This window comes from Pezoporus flaviventris, unplaced genomic scaffold (assembly GCF_033815535.1).
Source record: "Pezoporus flaviventris isolate CSIRO_AGI_PZ_B2104156 unplaced genomic scaffold, CSIRO_AGI_Pfla_v1 ptg000081l, whole genome shotgun sequence".
NCBI classification, from domain to species: Eukaryota; Metazoa; Chordata; class Aves; order Psittaciformes; family Psittacidae; genus Pezoporus; species Pezoporus flaviventris.
The window spans coordinates 4264588-4280894 of record NW_026892629.1 but is presented as its reverse complement, the minus strand read 5'-3'; the positions used below and the strand labels follow the sequence as shown (position 1 = coordinate 4280894).

Genomic DNA, 16307 nt, shown 5'->3' with positions numbered 1-16307 from the left:
AACAAAGGGCTCGAGAGCCAGAGAGTGCTGGTAGAGTCTGTGATGAAATCTGTGCCTGCACATCTCTATTACTTCAATGCAAGAAATGAAATCATAGATTATTTCAGATACAAAAAGCTCTAGTGTCCCAGATTGCACCTTGGATCTTTCCTTATCAAAGAAAGTGTTTTAATAGCAAATTGTTCACCGCTTTTTCTTTTTATCTTTCTTTTTTTTTCTCCAAAGAAATATATTCTCCCTTTCAATAAGGACATAACCAAAAGCTATTTTCTCTAACACAGTCTACTTGGAAAACATAATCTTCCCCACCCTACTCCCCTTCATTTTTCATTTTTGCACTTTTTTCTTCTTTTTTTCTTATATTCCAGTAGCTTTTTATGTTATGAGAAAAATACATTCCTGGAATGTTTCAGCTCAGAACTCTCAAAAACAATTACTCAGGCATTTGATTTGATCTGCCAGTTCTTCCTTCCTGGGTATTCAGGCTTTATGAGTCTCTGGTTTGGTCAAAGGTTAAAGTGAACCTTTCCCAAATCACACTCCTGAGTCTCATGAGGCCCATACATAGCCACCCCTGGTTTTAAGGAAAAGGAGTAAATTCACTATTACTATACAACAGCAGTAACTTGCTGTGTTATCTAAGGAAGAGAATTCAGAGGGAAGATAGTCGATTCACCCTTATGTTGGGCAAATAGAATGGAGTGCAATAAGGACATGGAAAGGAAAAAAAAGGCTCATCTTTAAATTGGTGACTACTTGGCACTGTTTAAGGGAAAACAAAAAGGAGAACAGAAGTTCAAGTACATACTTTTATTAGCAAGGCACTTAATAAGCACAAGCAAGCAAGAGCTACAATTTCAAAGGTACCATACCATCCGCACCAAGAAATCAACCGCATTTGTGATATACACACAAAAAAAAAAACAACAAACCACCTATGAAGTATAGGGAGGGACAAAATACATATTTTCTGAGTTGTTCTGGCTGCTAACTGGCCTTCTCAGGGGAGCAAAAGTTAGAGTTATCTGTCAGAGTTATCTGACTCTGAGGAGTGAGCGATAGGGAAGAGTTCCAGCTGACTGTCTCCACTGGGCTTTTCTGACACATGATCAACTGACGGTGCTTTACGAGTTTGCTTGGTATGCTCCTATTGCTATTGTCCTACCTCTGATATAGTAAAACCCAGTTCAGCTTCATTTTATGTTCATTTTGCACTGTTTGGCAAGTCTCTGAAATCAAGCTCCTCTTCCTCAGTAAATGCATTATATGGATTTATATTATATTTAAACAAGTTACTACTCAAAGATGTGGAGTACAAAATCATTCCCACTGCTATGATACCTTCTCAGTAAACACAACGCAGTTACTGCTAGATTTATGCTCCTTTTTTTAATTTTGCAGAGTATTTGTCCAGTAATACTGCATACTGGATTTTTCTAATCTCATTCTATGAAAAAGATCTCTTCAGAATGTTGTTTCTCACATGACTATATGCAACTGTTACTCAAGGCTTGTGAGCTCCACTATTAAAAGAAAACTAAAACAGACTGAATAACTGATTATAATTCATTTCGAAGTACAATGCTTCCCCCTAAAGTATATACTTTACAGTCCTGAAAATACACAGATATACACATTTTTAAAAAAGAAATTTTGAAGGGCATATTTAGAAATCATTTGAAAGGACTGTTGGTGCTTAAGGTTTATACATAAAACTAAAGCATACACATAAAGGTAACATACAACTAAAGTGAGTTTTTAATCTTTGAGTGGCAAAATTTGATTTTTTAAGGATCAACTATGAAACTTGGCTGTTCTTCTACATAACTGATGGTCTTAACTGTAAGCAACACCATTCTCGCACAAAGGAAAAGTAGCTTGTTGGGGAGGTGGTGGTGGTTTCTTCTTTAGTTTTCAGTGAGAATGGCTATTTTCTGGTTTTAGCCATCTCTTAGATTCTAGCATATATACATACTACTCACAACTACACACAGATAAAAGTTGAAGTCCCTCCTACTATGGAGACAAAAGACATGCAACTGTCCTTTTATGTTGTCCCATTAAATATGCTGCTGAGTAGAACTGATATGCACATAGAAGTACAAGCCACATCCCTCCAGCCACCTGCTTGGACAAAGCATTAGTTGTAATTTATATGATAAAATAATCCTCAAAATTTATGACGGCTGTGTTACATCTGCGTTTTACTAGATTCCAAATGCCAATTATCTACATTTAATGATAATAAATTTTGATACAGAGAAGATGATTTCCAAGGAGAGAAGGCCCACAATGCCTTAAACACCAACCCCTCCCCCACCTTACACACCACTTGTTCTAATTTGCAATCCAAGCTTTTTAACATTATTAAATTGATTACAAGTTTCTCCATTTAACAGAGATAAATTTTAATTTAAACTACTTTACATGCAGAAGAAAAAAAGGCTTAGAAATTTAAATATTTCACCTCCAGAAAGCAGCTTGTCCTCTAACTAAACAGACTTGCATGAGTTAGCCTTACCTGGAGCCATAACTTGTTATTCACTGCATCTCTCCCCGTAGCAATGCATTGAAATGTAGCATTCTGCCCTGCATTGACCTCTACATCCCCCAGCCTCAAGAAATGTGGAGATTTATCTGCAGAGGGGTAAAACAAAAATTATAAATAATGCCTATTGCTAAAAAAAGGTGCCTGCAACATTATTGTCTCCCTGAAGATGCACATTATAACAACCTTTAGCTAAAAAACAGAAACAGAAGAGAGAAAATTATTCGTTTTATCTCTGCTAGAGAAGATTGTTTTCAGTCCTTTCCCTTCTCCCCTGGTGATTCTACTAACTTTATGTTATACATGAGTTATAATAAAATCTTTAAACAATAAAAGCCAGGAGAAGGAGAACAAATGCCAAAATGTCAGCAGCACTTTATAAAAATTATCCGAAGACTTTGAATTCTAAGAAACCCTTCATACTGAGAGAAGACAAATTAACAGGACACTACTCAGGCAAAATATGACTACACTATCTGAATATGCTATTCAGATTGTTTGCAATGTAATTCAGAGGTCTGTTGGTTTACTAAATTAAATCATCTGTGACACTAAATACAGTATTTCAAGAGCTGGAAAAATCTATTTCCCACATTGACAAAGCCCCTAGAAAAGCCCAGTGGCACTACCACCTGAAGGATTTATTAGACTTAAGAAAGCTGACAGACGTATTTGAGGAGTGAGCATGTTAAGCAGGTCTCACCTATCCCTTTCTCAAGAACTACTTATGAAAACAGTAGCTGAACTGTTATTCCTTTCTGCTTACTAAAAGCCAAACAAAATAAAAAAACACACACACAAACCAAACATATAGGAAAAAAAAGGCCCAGCACACTGGAACAAACAGGATTTAAAAATCAGTAACAAAAAAAGAGCTTATCTGAATATTGTGTCATGTTGATAGTCTGCCGTCATGGCTGTATCAAGTGCCTTTCATTTTGGTACTTAAAAAAAATACACAAAGGAAAAAAAAAAAAAGAAAAGAAAGCCAGATCAGATACTGAGGTTTGCGGAGTACAGACATCAGATAGCTGGGCTGGCTGAAATATAAAGAGGTAGCTCATTCAGATACCACTGGGGTGCTTGGTAGTGTCTGAGAGCTATGGTCTTAAAAGGTTTGGGGTAGAAAAATATAAAATTTGAACTTGTCAATGCAATTTTATTATTTGGCATCATTTTGCAAATTTGGGTTGGGGTTGTTAGATCTTCATAATTTCAGAGAGCACTTAAATAACCAGCCATGAGGTACATCATAATGAAATCCCATTTTAGAAAGGGGATGGATGTCTAAGGGAAAATCAGAAGAGTGGAACAGAACCAAATTACCAAAAAAAAAAGTGGTAAGTGATAAGAGATGCACAGTAGCAATTTCTTCCTCACAACTTCTTATTTATAGAATATTCTCACTATTGCAACTTGTGTTTCTGTGTGCAGATTTTCCCCAGGATAAAGCAGGAAAAGGCAAACAAATGCCTGAAGTCTGTCCACAAAAAGAAAGCAACAAACCCCAAGTAGTTCAATAGCCAGAAGCCTTTTTTTAATAAACATCTGTTGTGTCCATTTGGAAGGAAAAGGAAAAAAGAACAAGAGCATGAAATCTTGATAAACCTGCTACCTCCTACATGCACCTGCCAATTCAGTTTTCTTTAACCAGTGAGTATACACATTAACATTAAAACCCATCTTGATTATGAACACCAACTCTGGTATGACTAAAAAGACACTCAAGAACTTCTGCTTTTGTATTCCCATATACTTCTGGCAGACAAAGATCACTGTTGCAACACTACATTTTCTCCTGGAAGCTGCTACAAAAATACTATTGAAAAAACAACATCAGAGATCGAGTGGTGAAAACTCACCAGTCTACAGCAATATCAAATACGTCCTGAAAAGACAGAGAAAAATGCAGCTCTTAATCATTACTTACCACAAGGGTAACTCAGAACCTGGATGTCATCAATGGCAATGTAGCCATTTCTCCCATCTGAGACTTCGGCTTCAAATATTACCTGTCACAATGAAAGAAAAAATGTTTACAATGCTCATTTCTACACAATTCCCACAGTGGCAAGTGTGCAGATATAAGACACATTGCCTTTTTCATTTAGTTGAAGTTCCTGCAAGGTTTGACGACTGAACGGAATATTTATTACTCAATGTATTGCAGTTCCATATCATTCATATACATGACTTGCTTTGGATTTGCTGCTTACAGCACACCAGAAGAGCATGTTTATTACCTCTATTAACAGCATACTGCTTTCACTCCACTAAACATATAAACATGATTCAATCCTGAAAAAAATGCCATCACTTTCAGATAGGTTCGACACTGCAGCACACAACTGATCAACCAATTTTAACAAAATTTATATTCTTGTCAGGGGTCACCATATAGTCCACAGTCTCCCGTAACCTTCTGCAGCGTAATTGCACACGAAAACACAGTAGCACAGAAAAAGTGCAGCACTCCCCAGTGGCAATGAAAAGAACAGCTGTAGCATGAGATTTATGTAGTAGCTGTTAACTTCATTCTTCATTGTTGCAAGGCAGTGGGGAAAATCACTGTGTGTGAAGGAAAAGAAGAGGTTGTCTTCACATCCAACTTTTTGTCCTACCCCATATGGACAGTAACAACAAAGAATTGCTCTTGAACTTTTCCAGAGTACGTCTTTTACTACATATGCGGCAAAACACCACCAACTGACAAGAACAAATTTATTGTCAAGATTCATGCCTGTATGGATGAAAAAAAAGTAGAATGTAAAAGGAAAATAATTAAAAGGGAAAAAAAAAAGATGAAGCACAGATGTCTAAAAGGAAGATGTGAAAGAGGTAAGGACACCAGTAGAGACTGAGCTAAGAGCTATTATATAAACTTGCAGCCATGATTACCCACAAATAAGTATTTGTTGGGGTCTTCTGTACAAGACTTTGAGCAAGGCAGCTGCTCTATATAAAAACTTTTCACCTACTTTACATATCTCATTCTAAGGGACAATGCAAACAATCAGCCTGCAGGTGAGCAGGAGAATGGAGGCTGTCCACATCAGGTTATCTTATTGCGAAATCCGTACAGCACCTTGCTAGGAAGTAACGTTGACTCTACTCTTCAGTCTCCCATGCACCTCCAGAGCTCCTTTTGGAGCTCTGATTCACAAAAACTACCCTCTTCAGCAAGATACCTGGCATTTACACACTTTGGCTCAGAGTGCTGCGGCAGGAACACTTCTGTGCATTTATGATCCACTGACTACATTTCCTCATCCTTACCTCCCACACAGATGTGAAGTGCAACTTCTCTCCCACCAAAAGGGGCAGGTACCCCAGGTAGCCTGTTTATACTCAGAACTAATTTCACAATCTCAAAGGGAAAACATGAAAACTTCAACAGAAAGGTGGATATTGGCACATTCATATGGTTCACAAGGTCCCCCAACTTGTGCTTTGACTGCAGAAAGACAAAACCTGTGAGGGACATATACTTTGATAGTGCCAGGCTACAAACCCTCTTCCAGCTTCTCTAGAAGTTCTTGCTGAGTTTCTGGCTGGACTGCTCTTCACTTTTTCTTTTTTTTTTTTTCCCCTCTTTTATTTGCACTCCAATGCTCTTGAATTACAGAAGCAGCTTCATTCTCTGCCTCCTCCTGCCCCCTGGCCAAAAACAGCTTAGTGGAAAGCAACTTAGTGTCTGGGATTCCTACTTTTATTCCCTTGTCCAATGACCTTTCTGACCAGAATACTATTTCACCATGCCCACCAGCTCCTCAGGCACCTTCAGAGAGGGGGCATTTTTTTCCAGTAAGGAATAAGGAATATCAACATGAATATCTTCAACTACGTAATCATTTGGATTAACCCTCTTTTTATTATTATTATTATTATTATTATTATTGCTTGTGTGGTGTGGAAGACAACCCAGAAAAAAATGCTGTAGTTAAAGTCCTTCTGACAGACCAATTTCTTTAAAACAAAGTACAGTTCTATTACATATACAAGCTCTGAAAGCACTTTGTTTCTCAATGACCAGTTAAGAAATCTGAGCATCACTGTTAAGAACTGGCCTAAATTTATACCTTGATTTAAACTGGATTGTTATTAATTCATTTAGGAGCAACTTAGGTCCAGTCCAGTGCCCAGGGAAACTTGGCCTCATGTGTGTCCTTCCCCTCTGTGTTGACAGCTTCATATACTGGGGGGAGAGGGGAGAAAGTTACCTTTCATGCGACAGATGTCGATGAATTTTTTCTACCTTTTCCAGAATAATTTAATTAACATGCACGCTCCAAAAGTAGGAAGTTACCGAAAAAAGAGAAGTTTACATGAAAGAGTAAGATTAAGACACAAAGATCCATGAGAAAATAAAAAAAAATAAAAAAATCACAGAATAAAAATCATGAAGAAATATGGAAATGCAAGAAGCCTACACAATGTTATAGGGAGTAATGCTTCTGAGGTAAGTAAAAAGAAAATAAAGTTATTGAAAAGACATAGATTAATAATTGGTATAAATACAGCTATGAAGCATTAATAAATATAGACACTGTACAGCAAAAGGTGCAGATCAGTTAAAAAATTCTTATTATTCATTAACTCGATAACATCTGCTCACAATTAAAATGGGAAACTGACAAAGGGAGTTGTATAGACGGGAAAACAGCACTTTAAAATGTTGACAAGTCAGACCAGAACCCAAGGTAGTTCTTTTCCTCACATACGCACATACTACTTGAGAAAAACAAGACCTGAGCTTTTCCTTTCACTAGAGGAGGTTTATCCTAATAAGACCCCAGTGCTTTGGGATTGAATCTTCTGCTTAGCCTGCACTGCTGTTCAGTTTACAGTCCTAGAAAGGATGGCCTACACTTTAATTTTAGCCAGAAATTATTAGTTGCCTGTGCAGCTATAAATGTCCTTCTACTTATCACAATTTAATTGCATGCTTATCTAGTGCACTTCTGAGAGATGCTCACTTCCTTTAATTCAGAGGAGAGACTGTTTTTGGAGGATGAATTGGACTTACACAGAGCAGGGCTGTGGAGACAGCTATCCTGTCTCATTTGTACCAGAATCATCACAATGAATGAGAATGGGAAGTGTTGAATGGCTCAAGTAAATCAAATGTACTCAAGGGAATTATATTTGATCCCTGATATTTATTTTTTTTTTACACAGTTCCAAGGTAATACCCAGATAGTTCATTACTTCTCCAGATAAAATGGCATATCCTTGTTTATGAAATGCCTGCACTCAGATGCAACTGAAGATACAGTGTCAGAACCTCCTCAACTGGACATGCTACTACATATTTAGCCACCCCTAATGCAACTCTTGCCCATATACTGGTCCATTTTCCTTCTAAAACAACACAAGTTTTTAGTGAACACCCATTCCCATTTGGGAAATACATGGGTTTACTACTGACATCATTAGAGATATTTCTCTTTGTCTGTTTTCTACCTGGCTTCTTTTAATGACCCAAATCAGTGACAAATTGATACGAACCACCCTGCTATATTATTCAAAGTTTTGTAGACCTCTATGTCCCAAGTAATGTTGTCTCAAATTTAAAGCTTCACAGATTATTTAGTCAATCTTACATAGAAACCATTCCGTTTTCTCTGATTATCCTTCTCATCCTTCTCTAAGCAACAACTACACTATATTCTTTGAAGATAATGAGAGCAGAGCCAGCACACAGTAATCAAGATGTGGATGAGTCATAAATTATACAACAGCATAATATCATTATCTAATTTGTCCTGAACTTCCTTAACCATTCTTAAAACTTCATTTGCTTTTTTTGACCATCATCGGGCTTTAAGATGACATTTTTATGAACCCCATGATTTTGCTGCAATGTGCCAATGACAAGCTTCGAGTCCATCATTCTGTGTGTGAAATTAGAGTTTTATGCAGTATTCATTATTTTATATCTTGTTACCTACACTAAAACACACCTGCCATTTTACTGCCTTATCATTCAAGGTTGGCAATACTGTGATGGTCCTTCTACGGGTCCTCGCAATCACATACTGTCCTTGCTATTACAAAGTAGCTTTCACCTACAGCCTTTTGACTTCACGCTGTTCTCTGGCCCTCACTGTGGTCCTTTATGAAAGCCTGTGGAAAGGCACAAATTTTTACAGCATGCCTTGGTGACTATTTGTGGGCATACTGACAATTTATTCATACCTTCTCTTTTTCCTCTTAAACAATTATCTATCTATGGAAGTATTTGTCTTCTCATACAACAGCAGCTTAGTTTTACTACAAGCTTTTGTAGAGGGGCATAGTCAAGAGCTTTTTGAAAACCTAAGTAGCCTGTATCTATTAGATCACACTCATCTATATACTTGCTGACCCCTCTAAAGGAGCCCAAGGTTCAAAATTAAGTGTATGACATGCAAAATACACCAAAAAAGAGAAAAAAAAAATAGGAAATTCTAGTAGTTTTGTGCCAAGCACTGCAAAATAGCACATACTTTGTTTTCACATCCCAGTCATAAAATGAAGATGATGACAATCACTCCTCACCTAATAATATTCCAGAAATAAACGTTTGTGGACTTAAAACTTAAGTACTCGACAGTGCTTGAATACAATGATAAAAGTAGTAACTATTAGAGCAGAGACCCCTAAAAGGATTTAGTTGCCTAAGTTTGATGCTTAAGAAATACTCAAACTTCCACATTCATACACTGCTCTAACAATGTAATCACCACAAAGACTAAGCCTGCAGTTGCAGCAATATACAAAACAGACATCTTAGGGATTGGCCTCACTGAATTTTTAACTTTTGTCAGGATCCAAAATTTCAGTATTCTGATCATTAACTCATTTGAGGCAATAATCAAAACAAGCATTCCCAAAGCATGCATAGCCAATTCAGTAAAAAATGCAGGCAAGAAACAGGGAGAACAACTCTGTAGCCCAAAGCCTCCCCTTAGAACATAATTATCCTTTTTTCCTAAAGTTATTCTAAAAGTTGTTTTCTTTTAAACTATACACCACTGTCACCAAACAGGGTATTTTAAGTACAGTTTGAGACCTTCCTTGTCCTTCCTCCACTTGGACTAGTTCTGACTACTTACGATACTGAAGAAACCAAGAATCTCCCACAGTTTTGACATCAGTTCTGTCAGATCATCATATATATGAAGCAATCAATCCATACATCAGTCAGATAAACTGAATATTAAAAGGCTTAGTTACAACAGAAATGTAGTGTTTTATTGACTATTTTTTCCCACTAAGCTCTAATACGTATCACATATACAAGTCTAATACAGAGACAGCACTGACAAGGAATTCGAGATGGGGGAAAGAAAACCCAAACCAACGAAATAGTCAGATATTGTAATTGCACAGAGCATTCTGTTTGCAACATTTGGTCAGCTATAGGAGGGCTTCCACTAGCTTAATTATCTGAAATCAAGCTTGTAAACAGATCAGTTCCAACGCTTGGTGCAAAGGTGTATTAAAGAGCTGTAAGTAAACAGGAAGTATCATGTTTGTGATAAATCACAGTACAACAAACCAAAACTCAAGCAAACAAAGCAAAAAACCAACCAACAAAGAAGCTCATAACCCAAACTTCACCAGAGTACAGAATTGCTAGAAACCTTGTACTCTTTTCTCACTGGTCCTGATGATGTGCATATGTGCATTTGATTTTTTTTTTTTTTTTTGCATTTGTCACATCATTTCTATTCATCTTGTGAAAAAAAAAAAACAAATGAGGAATAAGTTACTTAAATCCAAAAGAAGCAGTGGAGTAATATTGATATATACTATATATTTATATACTTCATACACACCTACTTCATTGATTAATTTTAATTTTTGCCAAAGCACAGTAGGGTTGACGTCAGATATACCTGAACCTAGTACTTACATTAGAAGTGGTTAAGATTGAATGACACATAGGAGCAAGTTTGTTTTGTAGTAAAGACTTTCTGCAGACGAGAAACCAGGAACAGCAAGACCAGCTATAGGCAAGATAAAATACTAACAAATCCTGTTCATTGACAAGTTTCTAGTTCTATCCAATAAATATGAAAATAGTATCATGTTACAAAAGAAATACCTACTGTAAGCTAACTGAGGGAAAGGGACAGGTAACCAAATTTTTACGCAACATGTAAAAATTTTGTTGATATTATAAAAAGCATTTGCCTTCTGAAAGTCATATATAATTTTGCTGAACTAATGCAGAAACCATGAAAACATAATTACTTCCATTTGCATACTTAAGTAATGCTGTGAAGCAATCTTTGCTGCTGACAGGGCCCAGGAGAATTTCCAGCACAGCAAAATCAAATATTTGGGTGAAAACTTTGTGAACTCAATTCTGCCAAGTTAGCTAACACCCTATTACTTCTTTTTTCCTCAATAATGTACCTCCTGAGATTGCAAACCAAAGGGGTTAAGGGTATCTTCTCAGTAGTATCTTTACCAGCAGAGCTGATCAACTCAGATTCTTTGACCACCACAGAACCACCCAAAAGGAACCTTGAAATACACCCCACCCCTCCCCAAATTCAGATTTAGGTTCTATATTGCCAAGATTCATCTCAGTTCACGCTCTCTGGTGAGGCACTACCCAGAAAACACTCCTACCAAGGGTCCCAAAGGGTAAAAAAACCAAACTAAACCACACATACACCCCTCCCCCCTAAAAAATCCCAAACCAATCCAAACAAACAAAAAATCCCCGAACCTAAAATTTTCTCTTTACATGTAAGCAAGAACTCTAGGCGAGCTTTAGGAGAGCTACACACTGTAACATACGTGTTACAGGAAAACACATAATTAAGGCAAAGCATAATAAACCTTTGAAAAGGACTGTGCGAGAGTTACCTGATGCAGGGAAAGCTAGAGAGCTCAGCAACCCTGGACACCACTATGTTAGCTAGGAACACCAGGAAAAACCTCATATCCTTCCATTTATCCACACTTACTTAAGTTGCTTATGCCAAATGTTTCAAGGCTCATGCCTAGAAAATGTCTGGATGAAGTACCACACACAGGTGAGTTACAGCTGCTCTGGTTTTGGAGCAGTAGTAATTTATCATCTGGGAATACTTACAGACTTACAAAAACCCACTGTGCTCTTGACTGACTGAAGAAGTTGAAGAAAAAACATCCTCACGTAGTCTGTAAACACAAGATCTTCAACAAACCAAAATATTTGTTTAAGAGTGGAAGTTCTTAAATTATTTCAGATTTAAAAATAGTACCAACACTGTGTGCGAAGTCATGACTTTTAGCCATGGGAAACAAACACCTTGAAAGCATTGTAAATCATGACATTTAAAGGCTAAAACTTTAATAGTAGCAGCAAGAGACAAGTTAAGAATCAATATAAAACACTTGATACTTCTCTTATTTTTCTGATAGCCAAAAACTTTAAGAAAATACTTTCCAGTATGACAACAGCAGTCTCTTTAAACATGGAAATCTGCTAGGAAAAGGAGACGTAGAAGTCTGGCATGATGCCACTGTACTTTTCTAAACCTAGAGCAAAGGTCAGTCCTTTTTGACTTTCAGTGACCTTTTGGAATTCCCTACTATGTGCGGAATTGTGGTTTGTTGTTGTTGTTGGGTTTGGGTGGGGTTTGTTTGTTTGTTGGTGGGTTTTGTTTTACGTTTTTGTTTGGTTTGGGGTTTTTTTTTGTTTGTTTATTTTTTAATAGATGCTCCATCTCAAACCATATATATTCCTAGTGAAATTACTGCTACATCTGAAGACACTCAGTAATCATAACCATTAACCCTTAAAGTAATGTTTGCATGAATACTATACAGATAAATAAAATTCTCTGTTTAGCAACCAGGGGATCTTTTCCATACTCAAAACGAAAAACCCAAAGCAAAACAAAACCAAAAAAAAAAACCACACACACACACACAAAACAAAACAAAACAAACCCAAACACCAAAAAAAAAAAAAAAACAACACAAAACTAAAAAAACCTAACTAACCAAAAAGGCACTTCATAGAATCAAGTCTATGAAGAACTGCAAAAACGAGCTACGCAGACAGACTAAAATCAGCAGACAAAATTCATAGGTTCATGTTGCATCCTACATATTGCTTGCTGGAACAACTTTTTCCAGTCCACCTCAGAGAAAAATATCTAACCCTGGCTATTTTCAGAACAGCAGCCAAAACAGTTTGAAGCACCTATGCAGAGTCAAATCCATATCCATGCATTTGCTTGATCCAGAAAAAATGCTGTTAAAATCACTTTTTTAATTCCAGCAATCGCCAACCAAAGTGTCAACAATTGCCTTGCTTTCTTTTCCCTCCCTTTTCTGCTCCTCCATAATAAAACTCACATCAGCTATAACTGAAACTATTACTCTCTGTGACTTTCTCCAAAAGGGTTAATACTCAATCTGCTTGAAGAGCAACTCCACCCAGAAAAGAATTAAAGTGTAAAAATATACAGTGAAAAGGCACAATTTTAAATGGACACTCATCCTTGTAAGGGATCCATTCACAGTACAGTGCAGAAAGATTATGAGCTTTTTCAAAGAATAATAATAGTACCTGGCATATTTCAGAGACGCATCCTGAAAAAAGATACTTTAAATAAATATTTCTTTTTAAAGCCCCGAGCATGGGTTCTTGTTCCTAAGACAACAGAGAACAGTTGCAACTCAGGGGCCAAAGCTATTCAGCTATTCTAGATTATGACAGCTAAATTAGTATGTCAGGAAGGAAGTAAACACCAAAAAAAGGAAGTAAACACACAAAAAAAAAAAAAACTAAGCAAAACTGCACAGTAACCCCTAATCCTGTGTCACTATGGAACAACATCAACATGTCTTAACTCATAAAGTTTGGATATAATATGTTCCAATATAAACAGAAAGCAGTTTAATATGCTGTCCTGGATTATGGAACTGATACAGTAACTCCCAAATTATGCTGTATGCTCTTTTTGATAGTTTCGTGCTTGTTTATTGCACCTCAAAGCTCTTCTGTGTTTTGATTTAATGAACCAGAAGTTTAAGAGAGCAGTCATTACTACCTTTTCTGTGATAAATGTTTGTTTATCAGTAATGACTACAGACCCAAGAAAGCCACATATATATATGAAAGATAATCACAAAACCACAATTTACAGGTGGAGCAACTGCATGAAGGCAGCACGTGCAAGTCCTCTAGAAGCACATTACAGGAAAGAAATTAATTATAAAATGGCTTTTCTCACAATAAAGCAACAGAATGCAAGAATGTCCACATTAATTTATTGTTCCATAGGAGTTTTGCACTGATCGGTTTGACAAAAAACACTTTTACTTCAGTGTAAGTAGCGTAATTCCCACATCAGCTAAGACTGTAGAATAACGCCAAGCCATGCCTAATAACTGGTCTGACTCCTTTTTTCTGCTCCTACCACAGCTGAAAGAAATAAATAGCTCATGGCTAGCAAAGTGACAGCAAAGCCTATCAAATTCACATTTGTGAATGAAAAAGCAAAGCATATGGTTCTCAAGATCATTATGCACTGAAAATATGAGAACCTGAAGAAGAAAGACCTTAAACCAATTTGTCCTTCAGTATACATAAGCTAATATCTCTCAAAATATTAGAATACATCTCCATGGATACAGGATTGTACCAATTACTTTTTTTCTTTATAAAACCATCTTAATTAAAGAGAAAAAACAGAAAAAATAAAACGCACCCAAAACCAGACCAGTCAAACAAACAAAAAATCCCAACCAAAACCCCACAGAAAAACAGAATCACCAACTGAATTTTTCAGATTATGTTAACTGATATCCTCATACATGTCATGTCTAGGATGCGCACTTGGGACCAAGTTTTGGCAATTTTGCTTTGAGAGGAAGTATGAAGAGAAAAATACCTTAAGAATGCCTCTACATATACCAGATATGCCAGGCCACCAGATACTCAGATTCAATTTCAAGAACTCTCTAAAAATTCTGAAAACATTAGACCAGTAACTCTGAAACCATTTAAACTTTCATTATTGCTTTGTTAGATGCTTTGTTAGATGTAATACCACATGCCTTACTTAATGAAACCAGACAACTCAGATTAATTTCCTAATTTCCTAGTTAAAGCAGAAACTTGCATTTGAGATCGTGAGTAAAATATTTCTTTTCCAAAGTATTTCTACATCAGAAATTAGTAGTAAAGATGATGAAGCACCAAAAGTAATGGCTGTGGAATCTGTCTGCAATATCTAGAAGATAAATATCAGTCAGGAATGATACAGATCTAGTTTACTCCACCACTAGACAAGGCCAATACATTATACTAACTCATAAGGGATTTTCCAGGTACGTTTTTCTGGGATATTTTCAGAGCTTTTGGGCATTGTATCATTAATAATAATTAAATACAGAATCTTCATAGTTTCTTCTACTTATTTGGAGCAGAAAGCTATAGCTCTTCATCAGTTTGAAGTGAGAAGTACAAAAGAGCTAGATGCTATTAAGTAGCTGAACAAATAAAATTGGATCAGAGTGGAGAAGACAAGTTACTGACAAGTCAAGTCAGGCACATCACATAAAGATACGACAGAGACTTGGGGGCAAAGAACCTCCTCTGTCCCCCTAAAAGCCTTACCTTGAACATACCTACTAAAATCTTATTAGTCTTTCCCTTCTACCTTCCCTCTACTGATCAATCTGCAAAGAAATCTGCTACATCAACTGGCCTTTGAGCAAACAAACCAAAATGAAAAGTCAAAGAAAGGAATGCTGAATCCTAAATTCAAGAGAAAAGGTTCTTTTCATTCTGAAACAAATTATTTTTAAGTATTGAAGATTAATAATTCTTTGTTTCTTCCATAGGTGTCTACCACATAAACTATTTCAGCAATTTCGGCTACCAACATGAGTGAAGCTTATGGTTTCTGGTACTGCACATAAATTTATCTTTCTTCACAGAAAGAAGTAAGCAAAAATAGTCACTGCCAGAATGAGTATTGTCTCTTGAAAGACAGAAATAACCAAGGATCATTCATGCTCACATGTTCTGTACTTTTTCAGAGTAAAGCACAAACCTCTTTGGAAATTGTTCAGAAAAATAGCTATGAAGCACCAAGCAATTACTATTCTTGAAATAGCTTAAGTTTTATAACTAGCATAACAAATGTCCTACCGTAGCTTCTTTTAATTTGAGACATATTTTTAACATTCCTATAAAAAAATTTCTAAATGATGGATTATTAAATGGCAGAAAAAGATTGCATAGATGAATACAAAACTTTCACTTACAAAATTACAATTTTAGTCTGTAATAAGCAGATGAGAGAAAAACATCCTTAATAGTAACCTTCTGAAGATAAACTTAAATCCCCAAACATATTTTACAATCTCTGCTCTCAAGGTTTATTGTTCATTAATGCTAAGTTTTTAAACAATGTGCTACTGGCCATTACAGGGAAGTACCTGTATTTAAGCTGCCCTTCTTGCCAACAGGGGCTGGGGGCACTGCTCCACCAGTGGATCCAATTACATTTGTATCATAGCACACTGCATTACATTCAACACGGCACCGATCGCTTACATGATTATTTTATAAGAGATGGTAATGGCAATTCTTAAGTGGGAGGAAATTAAGGGTTGCAATTGAAATGGCAATTCCCTCATCATCAGATAAAGGTTTCTGCTGTGATCAGATCTTCAGTCTCAAAGGTGGTGTAATATTTCAGACAGGCTCATTCAGTCATGTGTCAGCCAAAGCAGCAAACCTTTATTACTTCTG

The 16307-nt window shown here is 36.5% G+C and overlaps 1 protein-coding gene across 10 annotated transcripts in view; it reads right to left on the bottom strand.

The window, feature by feature from the left end:
• Window positions 1-16307, bottom strand: part of PTPRK (protein tyrosine phosphatase receptor type K) — a 400889-nt gene that overhangs the window by 221142 nt on the left and 163440 nt on the right. For all 10 annotated transcript variants that reach the window (XM_061474956.1, XM_061474957.1, XM_061474958.1 and 7 more), the window contains exons 4-5: window positions 4479-4560; window positions 2522-2637 (exon numbers count right to left, since the gene is read on the bottom strand). In XM_061474956.1, the coding sequence (XP_061330940.1) occupies window positions 2522-2637; window positions 4479-4560 (198 nt within the window). The remainder of the gene's footprint in view (window positions 1-2521; window positions 2638-4478; window positions 4561-16307) is intronic.